The sequence below is a fragment of the Gregarina niphandrodes genome, assembly GCF_000223845.1.
Source record: "Gregarina niphandrodes unplaced genomic scaffold scaffold00026, whole genome shotgun sequence".
Taxonomy (NCBI): Eukaryota; Apicomplexa; class Conoidasida; order Eugregarinorida; family Gregarinidae; genus Gregarina; species Gregarina niphandrodes.
Window position 1 is genome coordinate 65072 of NW_011645795.1, and position 15128 is coordinate 80199.

The window sequence follows — 15128 nt, forward strand, 5'->3', positions numbered from 1 at the left end:
AGATCAAAAGTGGCTGGGTCTGTTTTTTGTTGGAGCGACTAAGTTTTTAAGTATGAAAGCAATCGCTTTTGCCGCGGCGGTGCTGGGACTGTCCGGTGCGGCGACCGGCCGGAGTCGGTCAATAAGTCGTCGGTCTTCGAATCCGCTGAGTGATCTGTCTGTGACGGCACCGACATCTGTATCGAATTCGACGACGTTTGAGAGTACGCCGTTGAACGCTGCTGGGCTGCCTTGTGAGGATTCTCCCTTGGTTGAGCAGAGTGGTACGAAGTGTTCGCTGTTAGCCAAGAACGTAGGTCCACTGGGTTGTCAGAGGATCTTAAGTGAGTTGGCAGCAGAGCGGGGTCGATCATTGGATAATATTCCACAGGCATTTCGATCTCGTCGTGTTGCTGATGCATGTCCACTGAGTTGTGGATTGTGTTCAACTTGCGCTCCGGGTTGTGCCAAATGGTTTGTTGGTAATGGTTGGTGTGAGGAGGCTTGTAATAATGCGGCTTGTCAATTTGACGGTGGCGATTGCTGGGAGAAGGACTGTGTAGTGGGGCCATGGTCGGAGTGGTCTGAATGCTCCAAGGAGTGTGGTCGTGGTGGGTTTCAGACCCGTACTCGTCAGGCGTTGGTTGCCCCTACAGCGAATGGTAAGCCATGTCCTGAGTTGGAGGAACGCAAGACCGGCTGCAACGAAGACGTGGCCTGTCCGACAGATTGCCAACTTACACCTTGGGGTCCTTGGAGTGACTGTGAAGGCTGTGGTGCCAGTCAGCGCACGCGCAAACGCTCCGTCCTAATTGAACCTAAAGATGGGGGCGGTGATTGTCCACCTCTGGAACAGACGCAACCGTGCTTCGAACGAGAGTGTCCGTCTGAATGTGAGGTCTCAGAATGGTCCCAATGGACCGAATGCTCTACCGCTTGTGGTCCAGGAACGCAAATCCGCACCAGACACGTTTTGAAGGCTCCCCAGGGCGACTCCGACGGCTGTCCCGACTTATTGGAGGAACAAGAGTGCGCTGGCAACCTCTGTGACGTAGACAAATGCCTTACTTCCTTCTGGTCCGACTGGTCACATTGCAATACTTCTTGTGGTGGCGGCGTAGCCACAAGGGAACGCGTGCTACTCAAAGGCACTGCCGAAGAGTGCAGCGACATTCCTTTAACTGAAGAATTAGTCTGCAACACCCACCCTTGTCCCCAAGACTGCCACATGGGCGACTGGTCCGATTGGTCCGTCTGTGAGTCCAGTTGTGGAGAAGGGGCGCAATTCCGCACCCGTCAAGTCCTAGAACCCACTCTCGCCGGCGGCAAAGCCTGTGGACCACTCACCGAGACTCGTCAGTGTTTTAACCCACCCTGCAGACAAGACTGTCTTGTTTCTTCCTGGTCTTCCTGGTCCAAGTGTGTACTTGCACCCGGTGCCAAGTGTGGCTTCGGCACACGCGTGCGAGAGCGACACGTTGTACAGTTCCCCACAGGCGAGACTGCCGCGGGTTGCCCCAGATTATCAGAATTCAAAGAATGTCTAGTTGAGTGTACAGATGATAAATACAGATTCCTACCCACACAGTGCGTCTACTCCGACGACTGGTCAGAATGGTCAGGCTGCCCTGATGCCTGCCGCACCCATGCTGGTGCCGCCGCTGGAGACGGCGAGCCCGAAATAGTCGCAGAACAGCGACACAGACTCATTGCGCTCTGGACCGACGCATGTGAAGACGTAATTCAAGAAAGAGCTTGCGACTGCGACGACAAGTTGAACGGCGACAAATCGAACGGCGACCACGATAATGGTGACCAATCGAACGACAAAACCGATAACGATAACGATAAGTCCAGCGAAGACAAGTCCGTACGTAGGTTGCGCGACGATAAATCAGGGTGTCTGTTGTCGGAGTGGAGTGACTGGACGCCTTGTTCGGCTCCGTGTGGTGGCAATGGGCAGCGAACCCGGTACCGGACAGTCTTGAATGGCGATTCTGGTTCGTGTGCATCTGCGTTGTCGGAGACAGAAGTGTGTGGTGTGTCGGCGTGTCCGAGTAAGTGTGAGTTGAGTGAGTGGTCGGCGTGGTCTGAATGCAGCGCGACGTGTGGGGTGGGTGTGCAAGTCCGTAGCCGCAGTTTGGTTGGCAAAGCACCTTTCGAATTAAGTGTGTGCGGGGATCTAGAGCAGGTTGCTGCGTGTGTGGTTGCGGCGTGTGCGGAAGACTGCCTGGTTTCGGACTGGTCAGTGTGGTCTGAGTGTTCGGAGAGTTGTGGGGGCGGGCGTCAGAGTCGGACGCGCAGCGTAGTCAAGGCGACTGTGGGTACTGGGGCTTTGTGTCCACATCTGGCGGAGGAGCGCGAGTGTGCAACGGATCCCTGCGACTCAGACTGTGTGGTCTCAGACTGGTCGGAGTGGTCAGGATGCACGGGAGACTGCGGTGGTCCGGGCAGCCAGACGCGGGTCCGAGAGGTGTTGGCGCCCAAGGCAGGACGCGGGAGTGCGTGTCCGTTGCAGTTGGCGGAAACACGCGTGTGCGAATTGACGGAGTGTTCGGCGGCAGATTTGCGGCGGGCGCAGCAAAAGGCAGACTGTCGCTGGGGACCATGGTCAGATTGGTCGGGATGTGCGGGCGACTGTGGTGAAGGACTGCAGGTTCGGGAACGCGCACTGGTGGCGGGTATCCCGACCCTCTGTGGTGCCGAGACGGAGCGCCAGCAGGCGCCGTGTGTCCTCGAAAGATGCCGCGCACGCTGCCACGTGGGTCCCTGGTCGAGTTGGTCGGAATGCAGCGTGAGTTGCGGCGGTGGCGAGCGTTGGCGCAGTCGCGACCTGCTTGCGGCGCCAGTTGGCGACGAGCCCTGTCCTGCGTTGTGGGAGAGCGAGACGTGCAACCTACAGCCGTGTCTTGGCGAGGAGTGCGAGGTCTCCGAGTGGACTGCATGGAGTGTGTGCACACGCGTCTGTGGCGGAGGTGTGCAAGAGCGTTCTCGCGAAATACTCCTCCCCCCTGGACCCACGGCCGCACCCTGTCCCGCACTCCACGATGTGCGAGGCTGCAACTTGCAGCGCTGCCCCGAAGACGTCTGTCAAGACAATCCGCTGCTCGAAACTAGCGGCGTTGGCTGCGCCATACTCAAGACGCAAGGTTGTCGAACAAATTTGTTGCAGCTCGCCGAGAAACATGGTGTAGCCGTACCACCCGGGATCCCGCCGGAGGCGCGAGTGCAGGACGCTTGTCCCGAGACCTGCGGCGTGTGCGAACAGTGTGCTCCTGACTGCGAACTTCGCGACCTTGGAAATACTGTCTGCACCGATGCCTGCAACGTGGAGGCCTGCCAGTTCGACTTGGGCGATTGCGGGGCAGATTGCACTCTGGATGACCTCCACGGACTCCTTCCGCTCTCTGCCGGGACTGCGCTCAACGTGGATGCCGTAGTCGAACTCGCCTGCCCAGCCGGCGAACGTGTGCAAGCCTTCGAACGCTTGCACACACTCACCGCCGCCTGCGACGCCAACAAACAATTGGTGGCTCCCGAACTCGACAATTTGCCGCTAAACGACGTCTCCTGCGCAACGGACCACTGCCCCTTCGTACTCGTCGACGGCCTCGGCGGTGCTTACGACGGCTTCTACCATCGTAATGACCTCACCCTCAACACCTACCAGGACTACATCAAGCAAGTCGGCCTCCAGTACCTCGGCCTGGCCTTCCTCCCAGACCTCACCAGTCAACACCAACATGGTCAGGACGTAGAGGAGGGACGGTGGTTATTCGCGGGCGCCGGGGGATTGTGGCAAGAGATGCCGCAGTTTTTGAGTGCGCCGTGTCGAGTGTTGCAGGCTCACCCACTTCGCACACCCGCGATCGACTGTCACGGCGGCGCGTTCTATCGCAACCAAGGCACGCCGTACCCCGAACTTTCAGCCCGCGATCTGTCGCTTTCTACGCGCGATGGCGTAGTCTTCGGCGACCAGTTCACAGTATCGATAACGTGTGTACCACTACTGCCCGAGTTTGCCGATCAACCGAGTCTAAGAACCGGGCTTAAAACAGGACCGCAGTCATCGATTCCGTTGGCCTGTGAAGATGTGCGACTGGTGGAGCAAGTGGCCGGGTTCTCATGTCAACAACTCGTGTCCTCGCTCGGCTGCGACTACCGTCTAGCCGACTCCGGCCAGGCCTTACCGCCCATTCTGCCAGCAGCTGCTAATGTTGCCTTCGTCTGTCCCGGCTCCTGCGGACTCTGCGCCCAAAGCTGCGCCGATGACTGCACTGACTGGTTCGTGGGCAACGGCTTTTGTGACTCCGCCTGTAACGTGCCCGCCTGCAGCTTCGACGGGGGTGACTGTCGTGAGGACGTGCCGCCCCAGCCGGAGAGAGAACTGGGTCAAGAGGCGGTGGCGGCCACCACGACCAAGGTGGCCGCGACGTCCAAGGTAGCGGCCACACAGGCGGCTACAACCAAGGGTGTAACGGCGACCTCCATGTTCCAGGCGACTAAAGGCGTGGACGCAGAGAACTGTGAAGACGACTCAGTGGTGACGGACATGGGCTTCAGTTGCGCGTTGTTGTACATGGCTAGTAAGCTTAAAGGTGACTGCACACAGACGATCGTGAATCTTGCCCGGAGTCAAGGCCTAACAATCAGTTTACCGGCAGGTGTGCCAGCAGACACGCGTGTGTTAGACGCATGTCCGGTTACGTGCCAGGCGTGCGACCAGGAGCGGTACCTGCGTACGGAAACTTCGCTCGACGTCGTGCCCGTCGACTATAGCGCAGTGGGTTGTAGTGACAACGACGAGTTGGTACAGTCGTATGCCTCGCTGACCTGCAGCGAGGTCACACATCTGCTGCCTGACTGTTCGGTCTCAGTCTCGAGTCTAGGCTACCTGCCCGAGGGCGTCCCGGATAGTCTGACGCTGGCTACACTCTGTCCTTTAGCGTGTGGGGTGTGTTTGAACCCGCGCGCACCCGGATATATGTGTCACGACTTTGGCATTCTCGAAACAATGTCCGGATTCACTTGCGCGCAGGCGGTGGGTCTGCTGGGCAAGACCACCTGCCAGAAAGCCCTCAACTCCTTCGGATACGAGTTACCTGCGGCACTACCTTCGAACTTGGTACTGGCAGATCTTTGCGGAACTAGCTGCGGTGCGTGCGAAGATGAGGTCTCACGTGTGAAAAAGCTGACTACGAGCCCGGGTAGTTGCAATGATGAGGCATTTGTGTACGATGTGACAGGTCATGAGTGCCACGAATTTGTGACTTTAAGCGGGGTACGTTGTGGAGACACATTTTCATCTCTGGGTTACCTGCTGCCGGCGCAGTTACCTACTGATCTGGCGGTGGGTACCGCGTGTCCGGTGAGTTGTGGGTCGTGTATCTTCCCCGTGGGGGATTGTATCGATTCGCCTGTAGTGACTGAGAACTTTGGTGCCAGTTGCGAAGCACTGGTCGCTGAAGTGGGTTGTGCTGTTACAATCGAAGCCGCACTACCCCGACATGACAGCACCATGTTCGATGAGTACACTGTGGGCCAACTGTGCCGTGTAGCTTGCGGTACGTGTGGCACGACCGGTGCCGGAGTGTGTGAAGATCTTGCCTCAATCGCGGCGGCAGGCTTCTCATGTACGATGCTAGTACAATACGCCGACCAAGGATGCGGCACGCCGCTGCTGAACCTACTGGGTCGTACGGCCACGTATATCCCAGCGGCAGCGCAATTGCAGGATGGATGTCCTGCTACTTGCGGCTTGTGTGCCACTGAGGACACCTACAGCATCCCGCCCGTCTGTGAGGACAGTTCGCTACTCTCGGCCGTGAACATGGGTTGCGACCAGGTGCTGCAACTCGCTGGCGGCGGTGGGCTCGGTTGTGTGGCGGACCTGAGTGAGATCGCGAGCTCGACATCCTTCGGGAGCATGATCCCGGCGGGATTAAAGGTGAATGATTTATGCAAACGGTCGTGTCTGATGTGCGACACACCCTCATGTACCGACGGTTTCCAGAACGGCAGCGAAGAGTACATCGACTGTGGCGGCAAAGATTGTCGGCCGTGTCGTGCGTGTCGAGCAAACGACCTCAAGACCCTCGGCACAAACGTAGTCGCCGTCGACACTTCCGCCTCTGGCTCTCTGGCCAACGGCGCAACTCGCACCGTGAATTGCGCGCCGGGCTTCCACTACTCGCTCGCGGCGGAGACTCTCGTCTGTCGAGACGGCGTCTGGTCGACACCCAAGGGGAAATGCGAGGAAGACACAATCGAAGTCTGGCGCTTCACACTCGGACTGACCCATGGTGAAGACTTCGGATATGACTTTGTTCAAAATCTAGCCGAGGCATTAGAGAGCCTTTTTAGCCTCGTCAGCGACGCGATCCACAGCGTACGCATCCTCCGTGCCGGCTCTTGCGCTGCCCTGGCGACTGCAGGCGCAGACTCCGACGATTGTGAAGACAATGCACTCGTGCAGCAGACTGGTTTCGGCTGCGATATGCTTGCAGGATTCGGTTGCAACAACATCTTAAGTGAGCTTGCCGGCTCTGCCGGTGTGTCCATGCCAGCCGGCATCCCTGCTGAGGCGACCGTGGGTGATGCGTGCCCCAAAACATGCGACATGTGCGCCGAAGCCGCCGCTCGACTCGCCCAACTCGCAGCCGAAAGCGCCGCGGGACCCCTCGGCACTGACTGCTTTAAGGCCGACGTAGCTGTGGACACATCCTTGGACCTGCCAGCACTCTTCAATGCGACGCTCGGCGGCATCCACAACGTCGAGCGAGTTCTGATAGCCGCAGTCAAAGACTCTGTAACTGCGCATAACTCTACTCTTCGGACCACCTGGACCGACAATCAACTTGGCAGCGCACAGAAGGAGCTGACTACGGCACTTCGCTACATCGATGGCCGTCCCGTCTCCCTCCTCCTCTCGCCTCCGGAAGCCGATTCCGCCGGTTTCGATACAGACGCCGCAACGGCCACGGACACGGACGAGCCTGCAGTCGTGCGATCGAACGTCACTCTTTCCGCCTGGGCCCGTGGCGCCAGCATGGGCGACGGACTGGAGAGCGCTCGTGACGTCTTCGTGGGTCGTGGATTGCAGCCGAGTCTAGACTTCTTGAGCTACGAAGAAATCGTGGCTCAACTCGAGCCTAGCTTCGACCTGGCCGAGGTCTCAGACCTCGACGGCGTCCAGCGACTCGACGGCTACCTCTTGGCCACCGGTCCTGGTGCAGCCATTCTGGACGGATCGCTTTTGAGCAACATCGCCTCCTGCGTTGACTCGGCCTCTGCGAGCAGCGGCGGCGAAGATGATGACAGTGGAGACAGCTGCTGCGCACTCAGAAACGAGTTCTTCGACTTCCTCGCCGCCTCTGAGTGCGGACCCTGGCTGATGGGAGAGGTGGTCGACGAGGCCGAGCTTCAGAGTCTCTGCGTCGTCGCCGCACCGCATGGCCCCATGGCCGGCATTGGCAGCTGCTACTACCGCCTGAAGACTATGCTCAACAAGTACAAGACGCAGGGCGCCGCCACTTGCGATGGCGCCCGCGTCCTCATCAGCCTCCTGGACGCCTGGTGCACCAAAGACCCCGTGTCCAAAGCCTACTGCATGACTACCTTCGAAGAGGACCTGGCCACCCTCAGTCTAGACACATTAGCTCTCAAACTCAGCGACAGTCTTGAAGAGGTCTGCGCACCCGACAGCTGCATAAGGAACCATGTGCGATACATCTCACACATCACGCATCTCAACGTCGGCTGGGGCCTTCTGACACACTTCGAGTCAGGCTCTGGCAGAAGAAGACTTCATGTAGAACCGCAGCGGGAGGAGTCGCAGCGCGAAGGACGACAGCAGAAGTGGCCAATGGAGAGGTGGTCTTCTCAGATCCTGGAGCTGGGTGAGCGTGCTATGACCCTGGACACTGGCTATGATGGCGTTTACGCTGAGAGTGGTCACAACTATGACAGTAGTCGACGGCGGCTGGCGGAGACGGAGGCGGAATCGAAGATTCTGCCATTGCCTGATGCAGGCCAGGACATCTTAGATCTGGTGTGTTTCCAAGCGCACGGTGGTTTCTGCCAACATACGTTACAATTACTGACGAGTGCAAATCCAGTAGATGACCCGGCGGTGCCTGCGCCATGCAGCAGTCCTTGTTTTGCTCCGTTGATGAGTAAGTTGGGTAACATTATCGAGCGACAAGGTCGCGCAATCGCATCGACTCGACACGCGGTTTTGGGTTCTGCCTTATCGAGTTTCGGCAAACACGCGTGTCAGACCAATCAGAAAGGCGAGCTGTGCCACAACGTGTACACACCACCAGCGGGTTGGAATCCGGAATTGTTGGATATTGCTCGCGGAGATCCGACATATGACGCATCACAGTGTACATGTAGCTCGCTCTTCCTCGGCGACGGTACTTGTGACCGACAGTGTTTCTCGCCTGCTTGTGCTTACGACGGTGGTGACTGTTTCGCCGAGGCGCTGTTCCCTAGCTTCCTATCCAGCCTTTTGGGTCCGCTCTGTGTTACCGATATTACGGACCCTTGTCTACCCATTTCGCCGACCTTTACCTGCACAGATACCTGCAAGCAAAAAATGCAAGCCTGCATCGCCCAATATGGATGCTGCTACACTAACGCCCTCGAGACGCTCAAGAACATGTTTAAGGCAGAAGCTGATGTAATTGATAAAGTCGATGCAATCAAACCACTTCAAAACAACGCACTCCGTTGGCCCGTGACCAGTTCTGGCACCTCAGTCAACGCAGACTTTGTCACAGACTGGTCCATTGCCTCGCTGGAGCAACAGTGCTCCTTGGCCCTCGACCGGAACTGCGTCAATGAAGGCAAAACCACTGACTTTGTAGTTTCGGTAGACATAGGCAACATGCAGTTCAACGCAGGATCTGCAAACCCGGGCTATCTCCAGTCCGCGAACTTGTCTGGTCGCATGCTGCAGGCTGCACGACCTACTGTCCGGTCGCCCAGCCTTGGCTGGAGTGCATATGTGGATCGCGCTCAGGAGCAGAGCGAAGTGACTCGTCCGGCCGTGACGCGACACGTCGCGCTCGAGCTGACTGCCGAGCACGGCGGTGACCGCAGTGAGCGCTCGCTGGCCTCTGCGATTCGCCAGTTGTCCGACTCGGTGGAGACGTCGATTCAATCCGTAAATGAATGGCTGAGAAGTTCAGCGGCGCGGTCAGCGTTTGCGAACGTCTTTGGCGTGATCCCTGAGGACGTGAGTCGCGTATGGCTGCAGCCTTTGGCGGACAGCTCGGCTTTATTGGTTCTAAGTCTGAAGCCGGGCAATGACGTGGCGGCGGTGGCAGCGATTCGCGCGCTCCAGGCCGCCAGTTCGATTCCTAGCTCTGTAACAGCCGGTTCGGCGGCAACGAATTCGGTAGTCCCCGGTTCAGCGGCCCCTGGCTCAGTCGCTGGTCTGGCGAGTACGGAGGAGATTACGGCCCGCGCGATGATGGACGAACTGGTGCGTATTTTACTACGTGCGCCAGGTGTTAACGAACTGCGCAGCGAGGCTGCAGTGGGCGCAATTCGAGCGGACATCTGGGACGAAACGGTAACGGTGGAGAAGGCGGGTCGGGCGAAGACGGTGGGTGTACCCTTGGGTGCTTGGGGCGTAGATCCGGCCAGGACGCGGGCGGATGGTTGTTCATTGAAAATGCTGCAAAAGGCGCTGGGGGATTCACAGGTAGCGAGCACGAACGTGAAGAGTGAGTACGAACATGGCGACCAGGTGGCCACAGTGTGTGCGGCGCAGTTTGTGTCGCCCACATCACAGGCTACGGGTGTGTGGCAGTGTGTGGCAGGGGTGTGGGTTCGCACGACCCAGTTCTACTGCGACCGCGCGTGCGAACGCGACGTGATCCCCGCGCTGGGCTTGGCTGCGACCAGTGTGGCACTGCAGCCTGTGTCCAAAAACACGGACACTGCCTTCACGGCATTGCCCCCGGGCGCCAGCTTCGCCGCCACGGACTCTTACCGACCCGGGGACGCCGTGCTTCTCGGCTGCCGTGAAGGCCTCAGTGTCGACGTCTCCACCGGCCTGCTCGGCGTAGTCGCCACCGTCTGCCGAGGCGGCCGCTGGTCACCTGTCCAACTCGACTGCCAACCCTCCTGTCCCGCCGTACCCGCCTTCGCCGAAGCAGATGTGCATGCCTACGCACTGGCCGGAATGGATTCTGTCTTTGGTGCCACGCGGAACGTGAGTTGCGCAGAAAATTACTTCGCTAATCCACCCACCTACGAAGGCCAGTTCGAGATCGTCCAGTGCAAACAAGACGCACTCTGGAGCAGACCCAGCTTCAAATGTGTTCTTGGAATTGCCGTTGACCCCTCCGGCAACCCCAGCACCGTTCAGAAGATGCTGACCACACTCTTCTCCAGAACCGGCGTTATCAGCCTGGTCATCTTTGGCTGCGTCGCAATCGTTGTGGTGATACTCATCGCCCTCTTCTGGATCTTCTACTACAAATCCAGAGCCGATATCGCCTACTCCGAACGCAAGAAGCTTCTGCAGGAATATCTCACCTCCACCATGACCGCTGAAGATGAAAACACCTTCCAACCTCAGCATACTGCACCCCGATTCCCGAACGCCGCCGCCGACCGCTGGGAAGGTAGGTCGCCCTCCTCCAGTACCGTCAGCGCCTTCAGGAGAATCAGCATGCTCAGAAGCGACAGATAAGGCCCTTTTCCCCGCCGCCATGTGCGCTGGCTGGACCGCACCCTTCCCCGCCTTCATTTCGGGGCTTTTCGATGATATAGTTAGACGTGTGTTTTATGGACAATAAAAATGGCTGTAAGTGATCTTAGCTCTGCACTTAGGGGTGATCCGGAGTGACCCGGAGGATGCACTCGTCGGTGCGATATTTGTCATGGCGATGCACTGGGAGCACGCACGGAGGGTGATTACTGTGTCACTGACCACGCACGCACGCACTGCGAGCGACCACGCACACATTGTGAGAAATCGGAGTCAGAAGTGGTGAGGTGACAGCGCTGTCGTTTCTTAGCGGTATCGTTAAAGGAGTGGGAGGAGGCGTTGCACTCTTTATTCCTGAGCATTTCGTACGAGCCGAAGAGCCCGTTCAAATTGTGGAGGACGGATCGCTATTTGACGAAGGACGCGTTTTTGGAGATGTTCCCATGCTTGCCGGGTGTGTTAGGGGACCGTCTGTTCTCAGCATTTGATCTGGACAACTCGGGCACGATCGATTTCCATGAATTCCTGGAAGGCATCCAGGCCATGGGCGCCGGTACAGAGCGTAAACTAGCCTTCCTGCACCGGATGTATGACCTGAACGGAGATGGCGTGGTAAGTCTGGATGAATTACGTATGATGTTATCACACACACATCCGTCAGATCCTGACTTAGAACGCAGGCTCGAATCCGCCGTCTGTCGCGCCTTCGATCTTTCGTGGGACCCCGAATCCGGGCCTGAGCATGAGCCCGAGCATGAGCCCGAGCATGAGGCCGAAGCCGAACCATCAGCGGACCGTCTTAGGGGGGTTCCTAAGACGGATCGTTGTGGGAAGACAGCCTCTGGGAACACGGCCTCTGGGAAGGTGACGTCGGGAGAGGCGGGAACCAGCTCCACGCCGGGCAGTAAAGCTAAGCCGAGAACGGGTCGACTCGCGACCCAGGGGGGCCTGCAGTCCGACCCCACGGCTCCCAGCAGCAGACATACCTCTCGCTGTTTGGACTTCCCAATGTTCGTCAAAACTGTCGAACGGGAGCACGATCTCAAACAGGCCCTCGACCTTTTCTGGTCCGAGACCATCAGCCACTCATTACCCGTGGTTCCCCCAAGTACACACCTCCGACCACCCGCTGGGCTGCAACTAAGTGGTCAGCAAGCAGCGGGTGCAGCTGAATCGTCGCCTGCTGCGATACCGACCGGAAGCGAGAAGAGCGTATGTGATGTCGGTGCCCGAGTCGAGATGAACAGTGACTCGTTTGGGACGAATAACCGTCCGCCTGAGCTTGGTCACCGATTGCCTGAGGCTGGTCATCGACCGCCTCAACTTGGTAACCGGCCGCCTGGTGGGAATGCACGGAGGTCTCACGGCTTTCCTATCCATTCGATTGTGATACAAGACGCCGACAAAACACAGGGCCTTGGGTCCAAACCGCAGGTCGCCAGCGCGGCCCACTGGCGGACCCATGATGTGGGACACGTTGATGACTCTGCTCTGGGCAGCCTGTCTGTAGGAGGCATGTCTTTTCCTTCTGGAGTGAGTCGGGGACGAGGCCAGTCCCGTCTGACGGTAAGGATAGTTGAGGAGCAGCTCCTGGCTCGACCATGTTTCTCGGGAACGGTGACGTTTTGTGGCTGGGTGGAGCGGAGCTACAGTCGTTATTTTGCGGTCTTGAAGGACCGGTATTTGTTGTTGTACCGTACCCCCGAAGATTTTGTGCCGACAAAGGCCATTTGTCTATTAGGGTCCACGGTCAAGGCCTACAGCAGACTGGGTTACTGCAAGACCTCATCGAGATGCTGCACGCGAAATGCTCAGAACGCTGACACGGAGTCCCAAGAAGGTGAGAGCTACGCCGGTGTTCCGTGCCCGGGACGCAACTGTACAGAACGCAATTGTGCAGACGCCAGGTGGCCCACTACCATGAAGGATGACACCCGCGAGGGCGGAATCGATCGGTCTGCCGCCGCTGACCACTGCCAGGGCGACCACATAGTTGCAAGGCATGATTCGAAATGTCATGGCAAGTGTGGCGCAGGTAAATGTGGGGCAGGTAAATGTGGCGCAGGTAAATGTGGGGCAGGCAAGTGTGGAGCAGGCAAGTGTGGAGCATATAAATCTGACGCAGGCAAGTGCGGCGCGGCCCAGTTAATTTTGGTTGTCGATCACGAGTTTTTAGGAATGCCTTCGCGACTGACCCGATTTCATCATAGCTTCTACGTGTGTCATATTCGAGGACATTATTTGCGTCTATCTTGTCGCCACCGTAGGGAGCGGGACTTGTGGATCTCGATGATGCAAAATGTAATCGAAGGGAATGTTGGCGAGTTTCACCAAACTTATCAGCTAAAGGAAATGTTAGGGAGAGGTCGATTCAGTACCGTGTTCAGCGCAGAACACCGTCTCACGGACGAGAAGGTGGCAGTTAAGATAATGCGGCGTGCAGACCTGCAAAAGGCGAAACAGTATCAAAGGAAGAAGTGTCTCGGTCGTCGTAAAAGTCTTTGCAAGAATCAGTCGTCCGAATGTGGTGAGGCCGATCTCCGTCAGTTTCAAAGGACAGAAATTAGCGTCCTGCGTTTATTAAATCACCCTAACGTAGTTAGATTAGTAGAAGTATATCAGAATCAAGAGTACATATATATCGTAATGGAATGGTCGCAATCGGGCGACCTGAAAACGTTACTGGACGCGCTCTTGACAGTAAATAGGTGTCTAATCTCTCGCCGACGAGAAGCCATGGAATCCACCACGACGTCGTCTGCGCACAATCCGTCCCCATCCCCACACGCGACTGCGAGGTCGATTGATTTAACCAATGTCGACCTAATCTGGATCCCCGAAAAAATCGTGCGCGAACTCGTCCGAAGGATCCTCAGGGGACTTAGCTACTTACACAACAGGCTACGGAATGTCGTTCACCGAGATATCAAACCCGAAAACATATTACTGGATATCCAGATCGACGAACTGATTCATGAGATTACTAAGCAAGTCGATAGCAGAAGGAAACATCTGCAGAAAATGGCAAGCAGTCGATCACCCAGCTCAGCGCCAAGGTCAGCATCGCGGTCGATGGCCTCCAGTCGAGCTTCCGCCAGTCGCGCACCTGCAAGTCGCACGCAAAACAGTTTATCTCGTACCCCGACAGTCAGCGACGTCCCGGACAGTCGATCTGACAGATCGGTTTCGGATCACGGGCTCAACCCGATAAGTCGACAGGTCGGCAAACATTTGGATAACAAACACTTGGACAGCAAACGGAACAATTTGCTTTGCACACCTACAATGCCCGGTTGTCGTCGGAAGCACCACCCAGAGCCTTGTGGTCGTGACGTAACTCCGGGCGTTGGTGACGATGCAGCTCCCAGCGGCGATCAGGAGTGCTTCCGACCGGGCGGTTTCGTCTCAACGCCGGTCGCAGGTTCTCAGACGGGAAACTCTCTGGCCCTAGGGGGACACTCTCTAGATTTCGGCTCTCCGACCGGCAGCTCTCGTCCTGCAGCCTCCCTCGTTGAAGACTCCCCCGCTGGGGGAGACTCTCCCCAAGGTGACTCTCCCCATGAGGAGGGAGACTCCGACTTGAGTCTCGAGTCGCAAGCAAGTGTTCCGATGTCCCTCTCCATCCACCTAGCTGATTCCTCTCCTCCTACCGACTCAGCCACACCCTCTGACGCCTCATCCGTAGACACCGTAGACTTCTATCCCAGTGCGTCTCCGCATGGCTGCCCTCAATTCAACTCCAAACTGTTGGGAAGCTTACCCGCGGACGAGGCCTTTGAATACGTCGTCAAACGTAACGAAGACGCCAACGTCTGGCTCTTCCTGAACGTCCTCATTTGGATGTATAAAGACAAATGCAAACCCGACTTCCTCAAACTGTATGCTCCTCCACTCCTCCCCCTCCCCCCACTTGCTCCTGCCTTGGACCGTTTATCCGTTGCAGGCTGTGTGAGGCACACACGTTTGTTTCGCCGTGGATTCCGCAGGCCATGGAGTACATGGCAGAGTGGGAGGCGGCAGAGTTGTTAGTGAAGCACGTGCACCCGAAAATAGCGGATTTCGGCTTGAGCAAGATCTTAGCACCAGATGGCGTGCCCCGTCCGACCACGGCTAACTCCTGCCACCTGAGTCCCGTCGCGTGCGAGCCTATGGGCACCGAGGCGTACGCCGCGCCCGAGGTAAAACATGGCGTCGGTTACCGTACCTCCGCCGACATCTGGTCGCTCGGTGTCGTCACCTTTCAACTACTCAGCGGCGGCTACTTCCCGAGTGATAGTGACACGCCTCGCGCAGCGGGGAAAGAAGGCTTCCGTCCCTTTGAAGACTGCACACCCGACGGCGGTGAAACTCAGGTACACTTCGTCCCCGCCGGACTCTGGACAAACATCTCGCCACAAGCCAAAGTACCACCCCCCCCTGAGGG

General features: G+C 57.6%; 2 protein-coding genes across 2 annotated transcripts; both read left to right on the forward strand.

Moving 5' to 3' along the window:
- Positions 1 to 52: 52 nt before the first annotated feature.
- On the forward strand, positions 53 to 10793 carry GNI_113530 (putative thrombospondin type 1 domain protein; the record flags this gene model as incomplete). Its single annotated transcript, XM_011133283.1, has 2 exons — positions 53 to 10619; positions 10657 to 10793. The coding sequence occupies 2 exons, from the start codon at positions 53 to 55 to the stop codon at positions 10791 to 10793; spliced, it is 10704 nt and encodes a 3567-aa protein (XP_011131585.1).
- Positions 10794 to 11140: 347 nt separating this feature from the next.
- GNI_113540 (putative protein kinase) lies at positions 11141 to 15128 on the forward strand (the record flags this gene model as incomplete). The annotated part of the gene is made up of 2 exons (XM_011133284.1): positions 11141 to 14583; positions 14649 to 15128. Coding segments are annotated over 2 exons (3923 nt in total), but the record flags the coding sequence as incomplete, so codon positions are not given.